General features: G+C 46.7%; 1 protein-coding gene across 4 annotated transcripts in view; it reads right to left on the bottom strand.

Moving 5' to 3' along the window:
• Positions 1 to 680: 680 nt before the first annotated feature.
• The window catches only part of EIF4E2 (eukaryotic translation initiation factor 4E family member 2), a 30,016-nt gene continuing 15,541 nt past the window's right edge, over positions 681 to 15,155 (bottom strand). The window contains exons 7-8 of one of the 4 annotated variants that reach the window (XM_030324417.1): positions 9,400 to 9,477; positions 681 to 3,279 (exon numbers count right to left, since the gene is read on the bottom strand). In XM_030324417.1, coding sequence (XP_030180277.1) covers positions 9,432 to 9,477 — 46 coding nt within the window. In that variant the 3' untranslated portion in view covers positions 681 to 3,279; positions 9,400 to 9,431. Of the gene's footprint in view, positions 3,280 to 9,399; positions 9,478 to 11,891; positions 12,261 to 14,118; positions 14,385 to 15,155 lie in introns of those variants that run through there. The other 3 variants (XM_030324419.1, XM_030324420.1, XM_030324416.1) reach the window with 3 other exon arrangements.

Here is a 15,155-nt window from a genome sequence, read left to right as displayed (position 1 = left end):
CAGTGCCGGAGGAAGAAAAGGGACCTGTTCCCTCCTGTCCCCATCAGCATCACCCCGTGCAGCAGCAGCACGTTCCCAGAGCCACAGCCAGACCCAGTCGTCACTTCTGACCCCTCTGACCCCCCCGGAGCCGCTCTGTTGTGCCCCAGCGACACCAGCACCGGGCGAGCACCCATCCGGAGGCAGCTCTTCCTGGAGTTGCTACTTCCTGGTTCTTTCACTGTCAAAAGCCTATCCTATTGTTAACATGACTTGCGTGGGTTCTGTCTTCTATTTGGACCATGACTGACAGACACAGGAAGCTTCTGTCTATTGAAACGGAGTCCCAAGACTGTATCGTTTAAATCCTTCATCAACAATGACTGAGGCTCTGCAACGTCTCTTTCTCCCATGGTTTTTCACACGGGCATTTGGGGATTTCCTCAAATTCTAATCCTTTGAATTTCCTTCTGTTCCAATAGTCCTCACCCCAAGTTGAGAATTAAAATAAACTGTATTTGGATATTAAAATTTTAAATTGAGAATATTTTTAGAACACATGTCAAGGATACTGCATTGTCTGAACTGTCCTACACGTCTTGTGCCGGAATGGACTTAAAAGAGCCACGCACGCAAGAGCAGAATTCGCAGCAACCACCGCCAGTGCCCCCATTTCCCTTCATTAAGAGTCCACAACCTGCTTCTTGCGGATAGTTTTCATTTATTACTGCAGTAGACAATCGCTCTGAAAGTGCAACACTAAATCACTTTGTCACAGCCTCTGCCCCTCCACTGGCAAATTCTTGGAAGTTCATTCTTGGAGCATCGCGGACCACAAGCTTCTCTCTAGGTGGATAATTATTGCCACTGCCAAGGTCACAGGAAAAAAAAAAAAAAACCCACACACATGAATAGAAGGATAAAATGAGAAGAGCCCTCGAGAGTAGGGGCCAATTTCCAACGGAAAATCCAGCAGAGGGGTCAGGGGACAACAGCCCACCTGTGCAAAGTGGAAGGTGACTCCCCATCTCCAGGCAGCAACCTACCATGTTGGTGAGGTTGGTCTGGGCGCACCTTTTGCCCGCTTTGTCCCCAGAGTAGGTGATACCATAACCACTGCCGTGTCATACTGCAGTGTAGCAGAGGCCCATGGAGTCAAAAGGAAGGAAAAGGACCTCTCAAGCCAGTTTGGAAAATGGGTGGTTTGGCTAAACTGACTCTTCAACCTCCCACTTAAAGCTGCTGGACAGAATATCCGGGAGAGCCCTGCGGGTAAGACACTGCCTGAGAGAAATAACTCTTGTTCTGACCAGCACAGGGCCAGCATCTTTCGATGGGAAAAGATAACTTTCAAATACTGCAATGCCAAGGAAGAAGGAAAACATGAGCAGTTCTAGAAAACACGAGAGATTAAAAAATCTGAACGAGACAAAAAAAAAAAAAAAAAAGCGCAAAACTATGGACAGTACACCCAAGCACTCAGCCTGACAGAACCCTCCCTCACGAACACATCACACACATACGCACCTGCTTGCACACACACAACAGGTAGATGCCCCAAGGAGGGCAAATCCAAATGTCTGCTCTCTTTGGAATTCTCATGGCAAATCTGAGTGTAGGCAAACGTGAAGCCCTCCCTGGGGTCTAGACAAATACTCAGGAGGCAGCCTTCGCTCCCCATTTTAGCCAATGTTGCTCCTCTGTTTGCCTGAGCCCTTCACAATTATCTGGGCACTACAATTCATTCTTCATACTCCTGGAGTTTAAATCATGGCTAGATCTTCTTATCCGATCTAACTTCACCTGTAATGGAAGCACCTCCCTTTTGGCTCCTGCACTCCCATTCCTTCGGGAAAAAGCATCCCAAGACAGTGGTAATTAGAGGGGGTTCAGGACTTGGAAAGTAGGAAGAGAGTAATATAAATACAATAAGGAAACGCCTATTACTCTCCTAGGACTTCTCTGAGACCAGGTGGCGAAGGCCCTGGCCGGCAAGGACAGGTTTTAGGAGAGGCCTTAATTTAAGGTACTGCGATCTCTGCTCACAAGAGCCAAGTAAGACAGCGCTCCCTGCAGGCTGCTGTGGTACTGATTTCAATCCTAGGTGCTCTTTTGACCTCTCTGACTTCAGTCCTTCTGGAGTCAGATCACCAGGCTTCTCTGATGCCTGACTGGTCTTTTTTAAAGCATGCTTGCAGTGGCCTGTCAGAGGTTTCTGTCTGGACATCATGGGTCAGCACGCATTACTAGCATTATCTACCAGGTGACAAGGACCGAAAGCAGGTTTCCTCAACCACTGCAGACAGGCACAGCCATGCAAAGAAAGCCACCCATCACGGTCACCTTCTCTTCAGATGCCCCAGTTTTGGGATCATAGAATTTACCATATTAAGTGTTCACACTGGGCAACAACCAAGCTTTTGCTTCCCTTCCTCAATGAGGGTCATGCAACAGGCTGGACACACAGGCCCTGCTCATCTGGTTTCAGACATTGCCCTCAGCTCCAAATCCTGCACTTGGAACCGCTATTATAACCTAGCTCCTAATCAAACTGGATTCTGCACCAGTTTGATTTACCAAGGCATACCTTCTGAGCTGCCTCGGTGAAACCAGTGTGGCCCACTGGATTAAAATTCTAAGTGCAGCAGTGCCTAAGAAGAAAGAGTCCCACAGGAGGGTAGAACTGGAGGGCATAAGGCAGGAGACTATACAAAATCAGTTAACACATTTTCAGAAAATGGTGGGCTTGGGGGAAAAGGGGAGAGGAATAAACAAAATGGCCCAATAACTTAATGGCAGAGCTAGAAGAGAGCATTTATAGCCATTCCGGGACTCTCCAACAAAAAGCTTTTCCTGGATGCACAGACATTCATAATACTGACAACTCTCGGTCGACAGCTCTGGCTTGTACACGTGGTCACGATGCCCTTCGTACAGCAGAGGAGAGCACACAGAACGCCCGACAGGCATCTGGACCGCACACAGCAAAACAAAAGGCTGAACTCCACCCCCCCACAGAACCCCATTAAAAAAAAAGTTTGTCTATTACAAAGTCACGTTTTCTGTTTTTCCGCTTTATAAAGTCAGCGATGCTGGAGGGTGTCTAGCGGAATCTGTCCTCCAGGAATGAGTGCAAAAGGGGAGCACACGGCTCGGGGACGTCCCTTCAGTGAGCAGATGGAAGGACCGGCTGGAGACCTCCCATCCATTTCGGACAAACACACACATACAGAAAAGGATTATTGCCAGCTCGTGTACTTTCACAATGTGATTTTTGTATTTCGAAAGCTTGAATTGTCCCTGAAAGAAAAAAATGGGAGAAAACAGAGCATTCAATACACAGATCTTCTATAGGCAACAGCACACACATGGGGCAGGGGATGGGAGTGGGGGTGGAGGCCTGAACTCAGCTGCTCCAGGGCCCTCCTGATATACCTACCCCAGAACCTCCCTTCCTTGCTAATCTAATGCCAACACAGCAAACCGCCTCCCAAGTCCCTTTGAACACTTCAACTCAACTGTTTTCAAGAGCCAAAAATTAGAAACAACCCAAATACCTATAAAAAGGGCACTGGTTAAATGTGAATATTATGGCACGTTCATCCAATGGGACACTTGTGCAGCTTAAAAAAAAGCCAAGGAAGCTCACACTAATACGGAAAGCTCTCCAGGAGAAACTGAGAAGGTGCAAAACAGTGTGTGCCCATAGTACGCCACGTTTTGTGTAAGTGGGGGTGGGGGAAATAAGGTCAGAGTTCACATTGCTTGTATGGACATTGAGTCTATAAGGCTATACAAGAAACCAACAACAATTTGTTACGTGGGGCAGCAGACGGAAGGGGGGGGGGGAGCACAGCAGAGCCTGAGCAGATGAAGTGAGAGTGGGAGGGAAACCCCTTTCTTTTGCACACACAAACACACACATACATTAAAAAAAAAAAAAATCCATGTGATTGTATCATGTATTTTTTAAAAAAATCAACCAACCAACTGAAAAATCTTTAGTTCAAAACTTATCGCTCCTTATAAAAGGGTGTTCCACGAAGTGAATCTGAGTACCCTTAAGACACTCAGCTAGAATTCTTGAAAGAGAAGCTTGGATGTATGTGACACATCATCAGAGGCGTCCTCTCAGTTGCCTTCTACTGGATGTGGGCAGGCTTGGCCACCCACTGGAAACCTTTCCTGCTCCACACTAGAAATCCAACATCTCAGCAGCCCACACTGCCATTTGAATCCCCCAGTCTCAGGGCTACAAAGGACCTTAAAGGCCCTCTGCTATAGCCCAGAGCTTCAGTCTTTCAAATACCTGAAATTCTGAAACAGGAATTCTCATTAACCTGATTTTTGAGTCATTACTTCCCTTTAGTTTTGATAGGACATTCTAGAAGCTTTAGCTTTAACTGACCATCTTAATATTGCTACAATTTATTGGGCATATGGCTATCAGTCTGGGGTAATTCTGAAAGAATATACTCAGCCTAGACAAATGGCAGTTTCCAGTTAGCAACTGGCTACCAGACTCTCCCCTGTGATGGCGGTCGGCTGCCTTCACTACCCAAGATGAATGACTGTAGACAAGTACACTGAGAGGGGAAACTGGAGGCGAACTCTGTCTGGGAAGAAACTGATATCATCTCAATAGTCCACTAGTATTTTTATAACTGGACGCATGACTATGTAGCTCATTTATCAATGGCTACTGAGTATTTTGATCTAAGGAGGGGAAGACTGAACATGAAGAAAACTTAATGGGGTGATCATCTTTTTTAAAAGGGCTTTCACAAGGACAGATCCCACCGAGGTGCCACCTGTAACTAGCAAAGGATGATAAGGAACATTTCTGACTATAAAACAGAGAAAAGCAAGCGTAAGGGCCATGTGTGTGTGATCTCCCAGTCCCTTTGGGGATGATGCGCTGTACTACTGAGACTACGTGTCAGAGAACCTCTCTAATAACACAGGAGTGGTTAGGAAGGAACAGTCTGCTCTGTTCCATTTCTTCCCTCTGCCCTCTACCCAGTTCCCTCTCTCCCCACAGAGCAAAAGTCAACCAGCAGGGGAAAATGAGTGAATAGAAAGGCAGGGTGTGGGAAGGTAGAATCACAGAATTTTCTAACAGTGGGAGAATGATCTGTCTTTGGAGTAAGAGAGACAGCAGGCAAGTGTCTGGACCCAGCCTTTTCATCCATTAGTGATACAGAAGAGAGAACTTTCTGGACAACTCATCACTGTAAACAGGTCACCTCTATCTTTTGGAAGAGTCCTTGTACTGTGCTGGGGTTGGGCCACAAACAAATTCTCTCTGTGGCAGGTAAACTGAAGAGCTCTACAACACTTTTCCATCTAGATGTTTACTATTTATTCTAATTATTTCTGTCCTAGATCTCTTCACGGTCAGAAAATCTAAGAAATCACAATTAGTCTAAGGTTTATTTGTAATGTGGAAAAGGGGAGAAGAATAAGAAGCCAGTATAATCTAGCTAAGTGCCCCCAGAGTTTGATTTAAAGGAAAACAAAGAGCAACGAGAATGGGTGACAGGCTGTTGACAATGACAATGACAGGCTGGTGGCAGCTGGTGGCTCTGGTCCAGCTTCTCTAAAAAAAAAAAGTGGGCTGAGAACAGCTCGGTGCCAGATGTCGTCTGAGGAATGTGTTCATCTCAGACCAGCTGAGAACTAATCCTTGGTTATGTCCATTACCCCAGGCTGCAGTGCCAGAGAGATTAAGAGACAGAAAAAGGAAGAAGGAAGAAAGAAGAAAGGGAGTGGCAGGTCACAGGCAACGTTTAATTTTTCAAAAAAGATGGGCTTCTGTTCTCGTAAAAGCAAACTATAATTTAGAAAATCCAGAGTGAGCTCCTAAAAGCTAGGCCCTCTAGCCACCTAGCAATATTGTGATGGAGCATGGGCGACTGGGAAGGCTTTTCTGTTGTTTTCGTTTTTTCAAGAGACCTTTTAGAAGGAAATAAAAATTTTACATCCTCATCTATGAATTTATGAAATAAAAATACAAATTATATGTAAATATATTGAGCCCAGTGTATTGATTTAAAGGGGCTTTTCAGACATCAGTTTTTCCCTGTATCTTAATTTATCCCAGAGGATTTTTACACTCCAGGGCACAGGACACAGGAGCTAAAGGACCCACAATGCTAGAGAGGGGTCAAAAAGAACCTTTCTCGGGGCGCCCGGGTGGCTCAGGTGGTTAAACGTCCAACTTCAGCTCAGGTCATGATCTCACGGTTCATGGGTTCGAGCCCCACATCAGGCTCTGTGCTGATAGCTTGGAACCTGGAGCCTGCTTTGGATTCTATGTCTCCCTCTCTCTCTGCCCCTCCCCTGCTTGCACAGTCTCTCTCTCTCTAAAATACATTAAAAAATTAAAAAGACCTTTCTCTACTGGATGACTCTTTATCCTGATAGCAGGACAGAAATACCAGCGCCCCATCCAAACTGGCTTCCAGCTTCACATTCCCAGGCATTTGGGGGGAAAACTGTTACCCAAATACTCTGTAACAGCTTTCTAATCTGCTCTGCCATTTCGTACTTCTCTAGAAAGGACAAATTCCAACTCTGGGAAGAATAAGCTGAGGGTGAGGCAAGCTCCTGAGGGTGGATAACACAGGAGCAAGGTGGTTGGTTCCTCAAAGGAATGCCTCTCCATTCTTGCAGGAAGTGGCCACAGTGATTCCGGGTCCTCAAGGGAAAACTGCGAGCTGAGCCACCGAGTAGGAGCCCTACCTGACTCCCTGCTCTGGAGGGGGATCTGAGAGTGCACTCACAAATCAGCCTACAGGCTTCCGTACAGTCTTCAGAGGAACATTCTCTGGCTATTAGCTGTCCACCACAGGCCAGCTCTGGCTTCCACCCCTCTCCCTCCCTGTATATTAAATAAAACTACAAACCCTTCCTAGGTTCAGTGGGGCAAGTTTCCATCTCTAATCTCCCACTGAGGGCCAACTTCATTCCCCAACAACACAGATCATTGCTCTGTGCATGCCAGCCCAGACATATAAGTAACCTAAATCCTCCCCAGCAGCTAACTAGGACTTCCATTGAAGTCATGGTTAAAAGGGCAATACTGATTTGTAATGCAGATCAAATGAAATGGTTCTAGAATATTAGCAGCTATATGTCATAGCATAAAATATTGGATCAACTGAGAAGTATTTGTGGTTCAAGAACAATTACTTAAATAGCAGTTTTTAGTTCCTCCTAGATCATGGTCTCCTTGGAGGGGGAAAAGAAAAGGTGAAGAGGACGAGGAGCCAAAGTGTTAGGAACCTTTAAAAGAGCAGTTCAGAGCTAGCGTAGCAGCTGAGAGCACCCCTTCAGGGGTAACGCGATAGGGATGAAATAGAGAGTCTTTTTCAAGTCTTTAAGACAATGACATGAGCTGTTTTTTTTGTTTAGACTCTAATACTCCAAGTATTAGACTTCCAAGGCTGCGCTTTACGCAGGAGAACACCTAAACCATGAAGTGCTTCTTCATCTGCCAGATAAAAAAGATATAGGGGCAACAAAAACAAGAAAGAAGAGACCGCAAAACGGCAACGATGCAAATACAGGATTTCAAGGCAATTCAGAGATCTCTTTCCCAAGGGATTCAGTGTTAGTGAAGGGAGAGGGACAGTTTTCCCCCATTCTGATTATTCCAATTTCATTTTAAAGCCTTTTCTCCCCCGATGGAACATAGATGCTATTGATTCTTAAAGATACCATCGTTTTCTGTACTCTAAGAAGTAAACGTTGCTAATTAAACTACGTCCAAAACCTTTCTTATCACATTCACTGTGAGCACCCTGATTTTAGGGATATTGAAAACAAAACCAAAAAATATCCTAGAAATAATTAAATATGGTAATGTTATTAAAATGATTAAAACAATTGCATGATAGCACCAGGCCTCTGGAAATCTGACTTATTTATTCTAAGTAGCTGCTGTTTTCAGCCTGCATTTCAGTGTACCCAACATTACAGCTGATGCTTGTTTTTCATCCCTCCTTGTATATATTAGCAGCCACCTCTGACCTGTTAACTATATTTTACAGAGAAAACTTTTTTTTTTTTAATTTTTTTTCAACGTTTATTTATTTTTGGGACAGAGAGAGACAGAGCATGAACGGGGGAGGAGCAGAGAGAGAGGGAGACACAGAATCGGAAACAGGCTCCAGGCTCTGAGCCATCAGCCCAGAGCCTGACGCGGGGCTCGAACTCACGGAGCGCGAGATCGTGACCTGGCTGAAGTCGGACGCTTAACCGACTGCGCCACCCAGGAGCCCCCAGAGAAAACTTTTAAATTGCAATTTAAAAAATCTAGTATGCCTAAAAATTGAATTTATAATAAAGGAATTAAGCTTTAAAAAAAAAGACATGCCTGGCATCATCTGTGTGTGCAGGACTTCTGAGACCGTTTATCTAACGATCACCCAGCTCTGCAGAGTACTCAGACCCTGGGTCACCTGCCCTGTCCCTCTGTGTCATCCTCTCTTGCTGTCTGAGGGATGCAGATCTCCTTTTCTCGAAAAAGCCTCATTTCCCTCCTGGGAAGGGGGAGTTCTGAAGCGGCTACTACAGCTGACACATTCTGTTCCAATTTTAGCAATTCTCTATTGCACAGGGATGGGGGTGGCGGGGCGGGAGGGTAGTTAACGCCCAGGACTATGCTCTCAGCGCAGGCACATGCAGTTACTGTCTTCTCATCCAGAGTAAATCGACCCAATTCCCTCTGCTAGAGACACAGACATGGACTTGGCACTCTCTTCATTAACTGAAACACAAATGTTCTTAAAGTCAATGTGTCAGCTGACCCAGCCTTCGATTTCCCGGGGCCTCTCCCTTCCAGTGACATGTGACGGTCTAGTCAAGCACGCCCCTGCATCTGCCCCAGCTCACTCTCACTGTGAGACCCGCAGGTTCTACCACTGTTTGCTCACACGTGATAGACACCACCAGCAGACAAGGGACATACCTCTCACCTAACCCACACCAGAGCCCATGGAACTGTCCTGTCAGTCACAGGACACTGCCAGATGGCTTGAAACGGCCACGTCTGGGCAAAAGACAAAGGATCTGTGGCACGTCTATAATCATGGTATGTCGGCATTGGAAGAGATCGAAGACACTTTAGTCTGGGGAACCTCATTTTCCAAACGAAAACACGGGCACGGTAAGTTAAGCAATCCTCCCGGAGGTCCACCGGGAGACACGTGACCCTGGGAGGACGATCTAGTGGTTCTGGACTTGGTGCTTTTCTCTGAGACTGTGACAACCAGTCAAAGAGGAGAAGCTGGAGCAGGCTCCATGTTGGCAGAGGCAAGGCTGGGGGTAAACGGGGAGAGTAACGCCCTTGGGAAGAGGGGGCCTGTGGCTGAGAGGTATGTCACAAGGTTACAGAGAAGATAGACAAGGCCCTACCCTGAGTGTGAGAGACAGAGGGGAGCGTCCGATCAGCGGCCGCTGCTGTTCACCAGGCCATGAAACTCCTCCCAGGCCCTGGCAAACCAGAGACAAAAAACACAATAGCACATTCAGATCAACAGCTTTTTAACAAAGAGAGCACAGACACGATAACCCCACATCCCACTTGAGATACCTCAAGGTCGGGCGGAGCGCACCAGTACCTGGAAGCAGCGGTCAGGCTTCCCCCTCTAGACGTTGCCCTCACATCAGCAGTGGCGGCCAGTTGGCACTGCTCCTGGCTGGTTTGACTAGAGAAGTCTGGCCCTGTCCCCTCAAGCAACTGCCACAGTCCTCCTACCTGCTGCTTCAAGTCTACAGCGAGGCCCAGGAGGTCAGAGCTAAGCTCAATCCTCCCTGGAGACACCCCCAATCACTGGGGTAGAGGGCTTTCTGCCCTTGGGGGCGTGAGGGCAGGTGGCAGGAACTATTGTTCTTCATCAGGCCTCACTCTGCGGGTAAAGGCAGGTGCCCAGAAGCATTATGATGGCTGGAGATGCAATGAAGCAACTAAAGCGCTTTCTCTGCTCTCATTTCCAACTGTCGGACCCTTCCCAACTCACACCCTAAATCTGTATCAGATTCCATCCGTTTCTGGAAATGCCCATGTAATTACTACCTTACACTGTGTAGGTCATAGCAGCTCAAATTTTTAGGGCTCAATGATCCTTGTAACTTTCATGCCAATTAACTTGATTTAGTGACTGGGGTTAGGAAGGAGTAAGAAACAGGACTGCAGGGTGCCCAGTCTCTCTGGATGCCACCCCACGAAGAACAAGCCGTTGGTGACTGCTGGCCAAAGAACCAGGAGAAAACCAGATCCCTCACGTGTCCTTGAAGCCCTAAACCACTTCAAGTTTCCTCAGAGAAGCTGATGTCCTACCTTTCGGCCCCAGCCACTTTTCAGCTCTATTGGGGACAGACTACCTGGTAAATTCCTTGGGAACTTATATATATTATATAATGGGTAATTCAATGCTTGTAAATCTAAAATTCCTTACTGGCAATTATTCCATTCTCAGTTTAAAGGAATGACAGTTATCTTGGGTGACAACACATGTGTCACTCACTACAGGTGTGATATTATGGCCAATAGAATATACTTCATTACCAGGCCTTCTACAGGTAGGTTTTCTTTAAGTAGGGAGGGATTTAAATACAGAGACCTGGTACAACAAATTCCTTCTTGCAGGTAATACTTATACCAGTTTCATTAGTTTTTTTTCCTTTTGAACAGGAGCAATTATAAGTTAATGATCTCTTAGAACAAGAGGCTGATCTGCAGGTAATGGTGTCTTTAGAGAGTATTACCAAAGCTACTAATACACGCTAACGATTGAAGAAATACGTAAGACCGCTGATCAAGCGTGCCAGTCTTTGTCAATTCACAAACTCAGTCTCCACAGCAAGACATCTGTTCCACAGCCCTTTCTGGAGATGCTGATGCGATGAACGTCCTGAGTCCACGAGTGAGATCAGAAGGCTATTTCATTCTTCCTTCCACATGAAGATTAAGGGTAAAGCAAATCCGATGTTTGGGCAGCGACCTAGGAAACCCCTCTTTCCTTCTAATAGTGAGATTTCAATCCTATTTTAAGCAACTTAGGCATCAACAAATTACGTGGCCGTGTTGAAGCTTCATCTCATTTATCCTTTTGTTTCCAGAAAGGCCTATGCTAGTCCAAAGAGAACAGTTCTCAGTGTTAAGAACCTGCAGAATTACAGATTTCAGAGTTCCCTCTAATCCATTCCAGTATGAAACCGCCCTCCCGTTTTCTTCAGAGGTATCTTCTTCAGGTGCTAAACCTCCATATGAAGAGGCTGGGTCTAGTAATTTCCTTACACGGACTCAATGGACACCAAACAGTTGGCCACAGTCACTGGAACAATCACACTTATGTAGGCCAATGCTTGGCTAAGAGGCAAGTCAACCACCTAAAACTAAGTGCGCATATTCTAACTATTCTCCATCTGACATCCTATGCATACTAGGTAATATTAAAAATTGCTTCTTTTAAAGGTAAAGAAAGAACAAGTTAAATGTTACAAGTGTTCAATGAATGAATGGAGTTTCTTTAAAAAAAAAAAAAAAAATTACTCTGAGATTAGCAGAGTCTACAGGGGATTCCGAACAGATTCAAATGACAAAGTGACAGTCTTTTAAAGACCACTCTTGTCCCAGCTCGCTTACCAGAAAGCAAATTCTGAGAGCCGAGATCTCATTTCTCTGTAACTGTACTTGCCCCCACTCCACTCAAAGCCTGGTTCACAGCCTTGCATGCAGCTGGCCCTCAATACTCATGGACATGCTCCGCCTCCGCTGGCCTGGGCTTTCTTGGCTTTGAGCATCAGTATGGGGGAACATCTCCTAGACGCAAAGCCAGGCCAGCAATTATGCTGGTGTGACCTGGTGCCACCAGGCTACGACCCCATGATTTAGCCACGTCAGAGGAAGGGATGGTTGGTTCTTGCCTACAAACTTCAATGTCTACATACAATGGTATCTAGACGTGGTAAAGCAAAGCCCCCAGGTTTGACCCGTCTCTCTTCTGGAATAAAGTAATAAAGAGAAGTCACCTACCCTCAACTTCCTCTGCAGAGGGGTCTGGTCAGACTCCCCAGTACTGTGGCCCACTGAGTGAAGCTGGCCCTGTCTTCCCCTTTTCCGTTCCAGGCCAGATGCACAAAGGAACTCAATGGGACTATTCCAAAGAGGAATTTCCTCACAAAAGACACTGCTGCTTTATGTGGCTCTGTGCCAAGTTTTATCCTGGTGGTCCCCTGGTGGTTGCAAGTCTGGCTGCATTATGAGACTTCTCCTCAAAAGAGGATACAGTTAGTTACTTGACGTCCGCAAGTACCCAAACCTATGAAAGCTCAGCTATGACTGGTTCTCATTAAAAGGAGCCATGCACCTGAGCTAACGCCCAACTTGACAGGTTCCCCATTTCTCAATGGGACCTGCTCACCCTTCGGGGGCAAACTACTGGCAGTGAACAGGGATAGGAAGCGGCAGGCAGGCGTCCCCTCTGCAGCGAAGCAGCTCACCACGCACTGTGCGCATCAGCGTTTGCCTCAGCTCACCTAAGAGGGCGGCAGGAAGAGGCCACAAGCAGGGTGAATAGGGGAAGGCTGGAAAAACCAAACAGTTGAAAAAGGACACTGAAAACTGGACTGAAACATAGCAAGGTGGAGAAACCTGACTGAGAAACCTAAGCTACTCCTAAAAAAGTGCCCCTTGCCATTTCCAGCAGCCCCCTCGTCTCCAGAGAACGCGGGGGAGAGCAACTGCTGGCCCTTTCTTCCTTCAACCAAGCCACACTTGTGGGAGAGCCACAAGGACTAGAACAAAGCACAACAGTTCTGATCTCGGTTCACGTTTTGGTAAGGATCACAGGGGCCGCAGGGTAGGTTTGGTGCTTTCTGATCAACTCTTACTCTAGAAGGTGACATCAAGCTCATCTCCTGGACCGGTTTATACAGCTGAAATTAAGGTCAATACGTGTAAATAATATCGGAAGGCAAGAGGGAAAAGGCCACAGAAAGTGATTCTTCGACAAGCGCTGAAAACATAGAGAATAGGCATTTCCATATGCCAACAAATCTCCCATTTTCTAGGTACTTCAACCAATTTTGGATACGCAGTAAACAGAGCAACAATGACACAAACACCTCCGGAATGTTGAGTGCTAGTCCCAGTGTGTGTTCTGTGAGATCCCGGGCCATATGGAGACTGGTGGTCAATGTGTAAGCACGGGTGTTGCTGCCAAAACGGAATGGCCGCTTTGGAAAACTCCACATTACCCCCACGGCCACCTTCAAGATGCTATTAGGCAACCTGACCTCAAGTTCTATAAAAACGGTTCCTTTTTGGTTTTGGTAGTAGCTCCCAAGAAGACCTCAAGTAACACGAGGCCTGCTGGAATTCTACATGCAGGTTAGGCGCCTGAAGGCCGAGCTGCAGCGCATACAAGCCAAGCCACAAAGCAACGAGGGGCCGGTATGTCCCACAGTCAGCCAGCCTACGGAGCGAACTCCTACAGGATGAAGACACTGCCCCGCCCTGGATCCTGATGCACAACAACCCTGGGAGAAGGGCTACAACCTTGAAACCTTGCAAGCAGGACTAGCTCAAAGAGGAAGATGATTTGGTTCTAAACGGAAAACAGAAGGGAGAAGGCTGGCAAAGAGCCTGTGGCTTGGGCAGCTTGGCACAGTGAGGAAACCCCGTTAACACAAAGCAAGGAAACTACAGACACACAGCCACACACAGACAGAAGCAGGGCTTTACCTCCGAGCAAGAGATTTCTTTGAAGTAAAGGCAAACAAAGCGAAGCAAAGGCCAAGGATCCCCCTTTCCAACCTTAACAGACTCTCAAGCTGAATTCGAATCCGAAATCACTCTGTTCTGGTTATCAGCGTGACCAGATGGGAACTACAATTCAAGTACCAGAAAATGGGGTCTCATTTTGAGAGCGAGATGTCACCTCATTATGTCAGACCTCAGCAGAACTGGAACAAAATACCATGTGACACTACAATGGGCTTATGGAAATGAGGCTGCATTCCCCAGATGGCCCTCCATGGAGAAGTCTGTGCCATTCCTTAATAAGGTGACAGTCAGTCTGAAAGGCCACTTCTTTGATGCACCGTAAAGAGCAAGAGCATGAGACAAGCTAGTTTAGCACCATTTATTAAGTGATCTCAGCTGTTGTTGTAGCTGCTGCGTGTCAGCCTGTTCTTAAAACATAAAATGCTCTTCCAATTCCTCTTGTCCAGGACAGAAGGATCTTCCAGGTAGCTCGCCAACAAAACAAGAGACTCCGATGAGGCCAGCTTCAATGATGGTGCCATCCAGAGAGGGAGAGGGTCATGGCACATTCAACCGCGGCTTCCAGAGGTTTTGAAAAAGGAGCCTTTGGGGGCCCAGCCTGCCTGGCATTCTAGTGGAAGTGCAAAAGGTGGGCACATTGGGAGAGGAAAGAGAGGGAGACGCAAGGGAAAGTAGCATCTGGGAATCAAGGAGGGTTTTCTGGTCCCTGTAGCTGCAGGGCTGGAGTGCTAGGCAGATCTCTTGATAAAGCAGCGAGCAGCCAACTAAGGCAAAAAGCCCACGGGCTCTCCTAGACTCATAAGGACTTGTACACCTTTCTATAAAAGTCAGGAAGAACCGCCTCAGGGTATTAGAGAGGGAGAACAGTGGAGAGGGGAGAGTTGAAAAATACCTCTTTCCCTTTCCTATCCAGGTGAAAAGGTTACTTTGGGGGGAAGTGGGGGGGGGGGGAAGCATTTGGGAACCTTGAACATAAGAGTCCTAGAAAAAGCAGGTGTGGATCTCACCAGCCTGGACTGTGTCGGGCTGAAGGGCAGAAACTATTCTCTCCCAGAACAAAGAATAGGGAAAACCTGCCTAGAGAAAAACAATGCTAACTCCAGACTGCTAAGGCAAGCAACCAGGGCCATGGCTGGCTAACGCCTGTTGGTGGCTACGATGAGTCACACGCAGCCATTTGATTATGGACCAACTTTTGTGGCAGTGTTCCCAGGAAAAAACTGGCATTTAGCTAGTTTAAACCAACTCCACCCACACTGTCTATGAATGCATGGGAAGAAGATTCCCAAATGGTCTGCCTGCTGAACACCATCATTGGGCTCATTACTAGTCTTTAGTAAGAATAACATGATGATGATATTATTACTAATGATGACGATGA

This window comes from Lynx canadensis, chromosome C1 (assembly GCF_007474595.2).
Source record: "Lynx canadensis isolate LIC74 chromosome C1, mLynCan4.pri.v2, whole genome shotgun sequence".
Lineage (NCBI taxonomy): Eukaryota > Metazoa > Chordata > Mammalia > Carnivora > Felidae > Lynx > Lynx canadensis.
Note: the sequence above shows the minus strand (reverse complement) of the source record. Positions and strands in the feature narration are given on the sequence as shown.